The 9,324-nt window shown below is 37.5% G+C and overlaps 1 protein-coding gene across 3 annotated transcripts; it reads left to right on the forward strand.

The window, feature by feature from the left end:
- The first annotated feature begins 274 nt into the window (after positions 1–274).
- Positions 275–8,682, forward strand: LOC148829333 (uncharacterized). 3 transcript variants are annotated; one of them, XM_088924379.1, is made up of 7 exons: positions 305–601; positions 1,243–1,454; positions 3,677–3,746; positions 4,169–4,259; positions 4,607–4,716; positions 6,016–6,233; positions 8,033–8,682. In XM_088924379.1, exons 1-7 carry the CDS (start codon positions 463–465, stop codon positions 8,060–8,062), a joined length of 870 nt encoding a protein of 289 aa, XP_088780505.1. In that variant the 5' UTR covers positions 305–462; the 3' UTR covers positions 8,063–8,682. The 3 variants fall into 3 exon arrangements, with proteins under 3 accessions (XP_088780504.1, XP_088780505.1, XP_088780503.1); XM_088924377.1 differs by having other exon boundaries at positions 8,442–8,682; XM_088924378.1 differs by having other exon boundaries at positions 275–601; positions 6,016–8,682.
- Positions 8,683–9,324: the final 642 nt, after the last annotated feature.

Below are 9,324 nucleotides of genomic sequence, written 5' to 3' on the forward strand. Positions count from 1 at the left end.
GTTAAAAAAAAGTATGAATACTCCGCACAGAAGGGCAAAAGGCTCCAGGTTGGAAATAAAACCAACACCCAAGGGAAACACCAAAGTTTTGGGGTAGCTATTAAGCCACTCACGGCCATATTTTGTTTCAGTCGAACGTATGTGATCAAAGCTCTAGTGATGATTTTATTCTCGTGTGTGATATGTGCGTAGTCTTGTCAGTCATTTGAAAACCAACCAATCAACGCCCTTTCCTTTCAGTTAATTTGAACAGAGGATTGGTTGGACTACAGACAGGAAATGTAAATAAGCGAGTAAGAGGAAGTGTTCATGTATTTAGAAGAACGCTGCTGCTACACTTTGCGGTGTTGGGTTTTTATCACATTGGAATTTGGCTAAGATTAAGTGAACTTTTCTTGAGGAGTGGGTCGTGGCTGGCTTTTGTGTATTTTGTTTTTTGTACGGAGTTGATTTTTTCCAACGATGGTCCTGACATATTCGCAGCAGTTGACGGTCGCCTTCGCCGCCGTGCTGTGTGGCTGCCTGGTCTTCCCCAGAATGTTCGGGGGCGGAACCGGGTCGAAAGATCCAAGAACTTTCGAGCCGCATTACAGTAGGAAAGGTAACAGTGTTCGACGCGCTGGGCGACCTTTACGAGAGCGTGGGAACTGGGTGCTGTTTACCGTGGGTGAACCACCTTAAATCGGTAGGCTGCACTGAAGCATGTGTTCTGACAGGACGAGATGTGCGTTTTGCGTGGACAAAAACACAACATTATACGCTTGCGAGTCATAGACAAAACACTAATTCAGCCCTGTTAATATCCTAAAGTACGAAGCTGCTTTTATGCTAATCAATTTTGTGTTTTTTAACTTAATATTATTTACCGTTCTGCGCAGTGTAAAAGAAACACAAAAGACCTAGATCATTATTTTTAATTATTTGTTAATTTGCCAAACACCCTTTGTCGGTAAAGGATATGCATATTAAATCTGAAAATTTAGAACTTTCTCAAGTGAATAGCAAAATGAATAGCAATTTCATTTTATGAAGATCTGCTGTCCCGACACTAGCCAGTGACTGAATAATAGAAATGTCAAGAAAGTGTGTTGCATACAGTGTTTTAATCCGGAAAACAAATATTTTGTTTTTCGTTGTTTAAAACTTGTGGATCACACAAAAACTGCCTTTTTCAGCCGTGGGCTTTATGCAGTTACTGCAGTTCAACTTACAAAAACGTTATCTGTCTTCTCTGTGTTGCAGTCGGCCCTGGTCCGTTAAGAGGACATCAGGTCAATATGGATACAGGAAGCGGGAAGGGCCAGTCATTTGAGAACATACAACAGATGAGAAAAATGATGGAGCAAGAGATAAAGAGCGAACGGCTTAAAGCAAATAATAAAGGCTATGTCTTTACCCTGATGCCATTGTATGCCATTGGCGTGGGCGTCTTTGCCGTCTACAAGTTTCTAAAGGTAACACAAATTGTGACAAAGTTTGACAGAGCACCCTTTAACAATTAGCTGTTTCTCACAGCTGTTAAAGATACTCTGTAATGCAGATGAGTAATGTTGTTTTCTTCTGCATCATGGCACAAGAGATTTGGAGGGAGCTCTGGGACCCCTGGGTGATTAAATGTGTTGTGTGAAAGCTAATTGTATTAACAACGTTAGCCAGCCTGCTGTAATCCCTGTGGTAGAACAGGAACACAGAAGTTAATATTACTGTGAGGCAAAGTGAATGTGAAATGGCCTTAACAAATCATGAAATCATATACATGCCTTACAAAAAGTACGCAGACTCTTGCACGGTTTTCACATTTTGTTGGTTTTAAGCCCGCAGTCATGACACTTTGAAGTAGTCATTAATATTTGTCACGTACACAGCCTGCTCCACAGAAAGCAAAAAACAAAATGGAAGAAGAAATCTGAAAGAAAAAATGGAAGAGTCATGATTACATAAGTAAGCACACACTGACTAATTTAGGTGCAGAAATGACCTGAATGAGCCACACAATTAGTAGATCAGAATAATGTACCTCATTGGGTGTAAACATTACATCTGACACAATGCCAATATAATGCATCACTCAGTCAACACCATCCCTACTGTTAAGCATGGTGGTGGCATCATTATTCGAAACTTGTCAAGACTGATGGGAATATAGATGGAGCGAAGTACTAGGACATCTTTGAGAAAAAAACTATTTTAGACTTAAAACTGGAACAAAAATTCACCTTTCAGAAAGACGAATACCACAGGCACAAGGCCAGAGCTGCACTGGAGTGGCTTACCGTAAGAAAGTGCATGTCCTTCAGTGGCTCAAATTCTGTCTTGAGTTCTGTTGAGAATCTGTGGAAAGTCATGAAGACCTTTATCCATACCATAAGCGAACTCCAAGCAACTTGAGAGAGCTTGTGAGTGCATGAACAAAAGTCTAAAAGAATATTCAAACATTGCAACAAGACAGTGTGCACAGTTGATAGAGACACATACAGTCTTGCAGTTGTAATTACTGCAGGAAGTGCTTCCACTCTCTCTCTTTCCTAGCGTTAATCCCACATTAGCAGGGTCTGCTTGTCAGCACACCAGTCTCCATTTGGTGGTTTGATCCAAATCTTTGAACTGACGTTGCCATTAACTGCGACCGAGAAATACTCCAACCAGCGCGTCGCTCCGCCTGCCGTCGGAGTGGGGGGAGGGAGGAGAACAAAGTAATGTAGCCAATTGCAGGAAGTGCTTCCACTAAGTATTGTAAATAAATACTCACTTTTAGATTTTGCTGACATCTATTTATGATCTGTTATCTTACCCATAGACATCTTTAGTTTAAACATCTTGATTTTGAACAAAATCTTAAGTGTAAAAAATGAGTATGCATAATTTTTGTAATTTTGCAAAATGAGGAGCCATAGGAATACTTTTGCAAGGTTCTGTGTGTGACTGCAACATGAAAACTACAAAGAAGTATATTTTAATAACAATTGTGGTTTTGTCTAGTGTCAAGAATAGAAATCTCATGTTATTATGAAACCAAAATCTGACAATAACAATTTATCAATAAGTCCCATCTCTGGATGGAAGCAGTATTCATTATGCATCCCAGTTTTAAGCTGACTTATATCTCCATTGATGAGTGTACGATATATTACATTTGAATCTGATGTTAACTTTTGCTTAACACCTTACCTGCTACTATTTACTTTGACTATTTACTAAAAAGGCTTGTGCTGTTTTTATCTGAAAACAATGTATGCAGTAGTGCCTCTAATGTTATTGATAGAGTGTCTTAAATTTCTTCCTTGCTTCTTATTTTTGTTAGTATACAAATAGTTCCAAGGCTTAGCTCCATTCAGTGTCTGGCACCATATAGCTTGAATTGAAATTAGGGATTGGAATTCTATCAGTGAAGATTTTCTCCTGTCATTCTAGTGGGCTTCCACATGTGAGGAGCTTGACACGTCAGTTCTTAATATTCCAGATTCAAGACATATTTTTTGCTTTATTGAAGCATACCAACAACATTTTCGGCTCACAGGCACTTAATACATCTGTATTGTTTTATTCTAAAACATTTATAGACAAATGCATTGTGAAACATGAGTTTTCACTGTAGACTTTAGAGTTGAGGTTCTGATTTTACTTAAAAAAAACATTTTCTAAATTTAATTGCTTTTACCACTTCTGTAATATACAGATTAAATCCAGTGAATCTCAGACTGGCAAGGAAAAGACGTCTAAGGGAGCTAAAAAGTCAGAGGAGACAGGTAAAGTATTTTTTATTCATATTGTGATTCATTTAGAGAGGATGGTGTACTTTAATGCTTGTTGTGGGATGGTGGCTATTACCATGCAGTTTGAGTATATTGACAGCACTCTTTTGATAACCAGAGTTTAAACTGTAACTTAATGGTTTCGAGTTCAGAAGGTTTTCTTTTAGAACACTAGTTTACATTGCAACTTTAGTGATGCAGAACAGTTTGTGTTTTTTTTTTAATTTAGGCTAATACAGTATATTTCTTATTTACTAACAGCAATCACTGTCACTATATTGTATTTTTGAAGTGTTGAGACATATCAAAGAAAGGAAAGCCTGCTGTACCTGTAGCCAAGGCAGAGGTAGTAATATGATTTGATTTAAAGTCCAGTACAGTATAATAACCTATTTTAATGGTTATGATCTTAACAGAAAATCAACTGAATGAACTTGAGCAACGTCTAGCTCAAACAGAGAAGATGCTTAATTCAATACTGACCCAGCTAGACCCATTGACTACCTGGTGAGTGAATGTCCAGTGGTTAAAATAGGTTTGGAGAATCTTCTGCGGATGTCCTATTAATATGCCTTCAATACAGTTATTACATAGACTTTATGTCTGAAACTCATCTAGCTCTTATTTACAGAAATTCCTTAAAAATGTGTGTTTCGAAAGAAAGGGCATTTTAATATTTATTTTTTCTCTTAGTCAAAGAAAGATGGTGAATACAAAGAAGTAAAATGCAGCTCGTTGTTCCTGCTCCTAAACTCTTGCTCTCTAGATGTACAGCTGTAATTCTTAAAGTTGTTTATACAAAATCTTGTGTTCATTTTTTGATGGTCTGAACTTTTTTCCCCACCACATTCCAGTGTGGAATCTGTGGCCTTTGAACAGAAAAATGAGATCATGGCCCAGCTACACTCCATTAGACAGCTGATGAAAAAGAGAGGCATGGACTTCCCTCCTCTAAATCCTGAAGGTTGGTTTCTCTTCTTACCTGAAAGTATTAAAGGCCTTGGCAGTTTCTGGAGGCCTGTATTCATATATACAGTGGATATGAAAAGTCTACAGACCCTTATTGAAATTGCAGGTTTTTGTGACTTAAGCCAGAAATCAAGATAAATCATGTCAGACATTTTTCCATCTTTAATGTGACCTTGTAACCAACAAAATTAAAGAGAAAAACAAATAGATAATTATTAGAAATAATAATTGGAATTACATGATTTATCTGACATGATTTATCTTGATTTCTGGCTTTACATCACAGAAACTTGCAATTTAATATAATAATAATACTATAATAAGAATAAGCAACGGCAGGCGGAGCGACGCGCCGGTTGGACTATTTCTCGGTCGCAGTTAATGGCAATGTCACCTCAAAGATTTGGTTCAAACCACCAAATGGAGACTGGTGTGCCGACAAGCAGACCCTGCTGATGCGGGATTAACGCTAAGAAAGAGAGACTATAATAAGAATAAACTTTTATAAAGCGCCTTTAAAGGTGGCTTCTTAACGCACTTTATAGAATGACGACAACAACAATAAATAAAAATAATACACAAGATAAAACACAATTACAATACACAGAGGAGACCATTGATGGTGGTACTAAGTATAGTAGGAGCAGAGGGGTAAAGAATGGAACCAGTTAAGTAAAGGCTCTTCTAAAGAAGAAAGTTTTGAGTCTGGATTTGAAGGAGTTTACAGAAGGTGACTCTCTGATATCCTTGGGGAGAGAGTTCCAGAGCTTGGGGGCATAACAAGTGAAGGCCCTGTCACCCATAGACTGTAGACAGGCTTGGAGGACAGTTAGGAGACCAGAATTAGAAGAACAAAGGTTGCGAGCTGGGGAGTAGGGCGATAATAGTTCAGACAGGTACTGAGGTGCCAAGCCATGCAGAGCCTCATGGGTGAGCATGAGGATTTTAAAGTCCACACGGAATCTGACAGGAAGCCAGTGCAAGGACTCCAGGATAGGAGTAATGTGAACACTTGCACTAGACCTGGTCAGGATTCTGGCTGCCAGATTTTGGAAATACTGCAGTCTATACACCCTTAATTGCAATAAGGGTGTGTAGACTTTTTATATTCACTGTAGATGTCGGATAACTATGTTTACACTTAATTAAACTGAAACACGTATTATTTTTACTCTGTCAGCGCAAATGACTGTGGAGTAAATAAGAAACCTTCTTGAATCTATGTAATTAATAGGCAGATTGAAGATGTCCAGCAAGTTTAATTTGGAATGGTCACTGTTTTTTTTTCTGTTAGAACCACCTTATGGTAAGAACCTTGAAGACATTCTTGAGTCAATGACAGCCCAGGAGGAAGAGACAGAAGGCAGCACTGTGGACAAACAGGATGTGTTAGAGCACCAGGACCCAGACACAAGCTTAGGAGAAGCTTTGGAAAGTGAAGAGGATAAAAACAGTGGCAGTGACCATCATATGGCCTCCTTGGAGAGTTCATTTAAAACAAACATTGAAAATGTGGGTGCTATTAATATTAACTCTGAAGAGGTAGAAGAAACGGGATTAAGGAGACGTAACAGACACGAGTGAACACTAACTTTCTGAGTTTTTATAAATACTGAGGATTTCCCAGTGCATTATTCTTTAAATTGCAGATTTAGTAGAAATGAAGTCTGGTATCTATTGTTTCTACATATGTGGTCTTTAAAACCATATGTTAAACAGTTCCAGAGCTTCCTTATGCTTTTACATTACACCCCTTTAAGGATTGTGCACCTGGGTTGCACCAGTGTGAAACCCGAACCTAGCTGAGGCTGCCCAGTGTGCCTTAGGTGTTTACCCACTGCACTGTGTGAGCTGTGCTACACTACTTGATGTTGCACTCCAGGGTTGCAGGAGAGAATATCTCTGACAGAGTAAAAGTTAGGTCTTCTGAGAAATATACTTTGTTGTAAAAAAATTGTCTTGTTAAGTACTCTACAGCATTTTCAGGATAGGCATTATTCTAATTTATTATAAAAGTTATATAGATTTTTAAATTTACCACGGATGAGGTATTTGTTCCTGTATAACTGTGTGAGGCTTCTAGTTTTTAGTGAGGCATGTCTGGTCGTAATCTGTGCATTGCATGTTCTGTGTTTTTGTTGAAACTTCTGCTGGTATGTCTCAATTCAGATATGTGTTGACTTTTTAAAAAAATGGATTGTTGTGAGTAAAGACAAATTATATCATACTAGTCTTCATATATACAAGGGAATTCATTCTTCATTTAATGGTGTGAATTTTGTTTAGGAGGACTTTGCTCATATTTGTAAGCCCATACATTTTGTGTTTACTGACCCTATAGAATGATTGATATAATCTTAAGAAGGTTAAATGAATCTAATAACCCAAGAAATTAATACTGGTGCTTTAAACAAGAAACAAACAACACTATTTGGTAAAAAATGGCTTTACCTTTTAGGATAAAGTGGTGACACAAATCTTCTTGAGATTACTAGTTGTAGTTGAGGACCAAAGGTTCGTAACTCTTTGCAAATGTACAGAGGAAAAAAGTTGAACTGTCGATCTGTGACTTTGAACCCGGTTATATTTTTCTACGGGGGAAAGATCTGAGTGAATTGTTTTCATTGATATTGTTTACAAAAGGTGTATGAAAGTTTGATGAATGCCTCTAAACTGCTAAAACTGGGTATACTTAAAAGCAGAAAAATATTGGATTTTAAAATAAAACGTGTAGCTTTCACCTTTTACCATTTTACCTTAAATGTTCATAGACCAGAAATGTGAAAAGCAATCTAACTTCTCTTAATTGGGCAACTCATTGATCCAATTAAGTGATTCTGAGCACTGCTAGGAAAAAAACCAAAAGACACTATAACTCATGTTTTAAAAATAAAACAACTTGAAAAATAATATATGGTTGTGAATTGAAAAAGAATCAATTGCATGTATAATACCACTCTAACAGCCTTGTAGCATGATTGTATCTTAAACACTATGCATGATTCGCTCTTGTCAGTACTGGGATGAAAAACCAGGTCACTGCTGTTAAAGGTGCTGGACTGGTAGGTGCCACTCCTCCCTCTAGGCCAGAATGCCCAACCCAATGCCCCAGTATGATGACAAAGCACACTGTGATGTAGGAGGTGCCATCCTTTAGATATAAAGTTAAACCAGGGTGCTGACATCTGGATAATAAAGAATCCCAGGGCTGAATTTGAAAGAGCAGGCGTGTGAATATAGGTATCGTGGCTAATTTTCATTCCGGGCTTAAACAATGTAGACTGCATGAAACATTTCCATTTCTCCTTTAGAAATGTATCCTATTCCATCTGATGTGCTGAGTAGTGTGTCGGCTGTGCATTACGCAGGTGGGTACTGTACTTCAGTGGTGGCTGAAGTGGTTTCCCTCTTGTATGAAAATAAAAACAGGTGGACACGTGAACTTGTCTACAACTGCATATCACAATAAGATAGAGATAACGATTCATTTGTGATTCAATGATTCATACCCGAAGAAGGCTCCACAGCCGAAATGTGTTTCCTTTCTTTTCTTTTCAGCATAGAATAAACCTATTACTTGTTCCTTTGCAGCCTACACATGCTGACGTAGCTACCTACAGTACTTGAACTACATGAGTCATCTGTATTTGCATCTCTTAAAACAGTGTTGTGTTTTCTGAGAGATTTAATCTTACAGTCTCTATATACTTTGTCACACAGGGGAATCAAGAAGAGTCATGCATTTCAACAATAAAGAGTACAATACAAACTTCATCAGTAAAAAGGAACGTCTGGTTTGTAACCTTCATTACCATTTGAGATACCTGTCTATATTATCTGTTAAACATGTCTACTGAAGGTGGAGTGCCTTGCTAGCAAGGTGAAAATACTGTATGGTTTGTGTGCAGACTTGGTTATGATCTATTTGGTTGCCTTACTTTAAATAAATTTGGAAATATTGTGTTGTCTTTTTTTCTGCTTTTATTATTGTGGTTTTAAAGACTAAATGTAAACATGCTATGTTAAAGAGGCCCTAAAGTGATTTCATCCTTAAAATAGCATGTCACACAGTAGCATCAATACTAAATGTTTTTATACAGGGCAGATCGTTAACTGTAGTTTTATATAGTCATTTTTGTACTGCAACTTAACAAAACTTGCGTTTGTCTCTTGGCTTGAACATGGGGACCGAAACCACGCTAATGCAGGTTCCCTTGAAATCCTCAATGGCTGAACAAGATCCTTTGCAATCAGATACCAAATGGGCAAGGAGGGAGGAATGGCCTCCTTCCATTTGAAACCTGTTCAAAACTACAGGTCTGTAACTAGAATTTAAGGATCTTTTAAATTTATTGTATATAGTATCATTTTCAATTTGTCATGACTATATGTTCATAAATCATTTAAGTGACAAGTACTGTTGTATGTCAATTATTAGTGATAGACAGTGAATATTAAAAGTTTAGCTTATACATCTCAGGCTTTATTGAAAAGTATTTTACTACAAAATGTTAAGTAACGTTTTTAAACCACTCCCAGCCAAGCAACCTTTATTCCAATTTATTCTCATTATTTGTATATATTTTTACTTAACCAAAACAAA

This window comes from Atractosteus spatula, chromosome 8 (assembly GCF_055471065.1).
Source record: "Atractosteus spatula isolate fAtrSpa1 chromosome 8, fAtrSpa1.hap1, whole genome shotgun sequence".
Taxonomy (NCBI): domain Eukaryota; kingdom Metazoa; phylum Chordata; class Actinopteri; order Semionotiformes; family Lepisosteidae; genus Atractosteus; species Atractosteus spatula.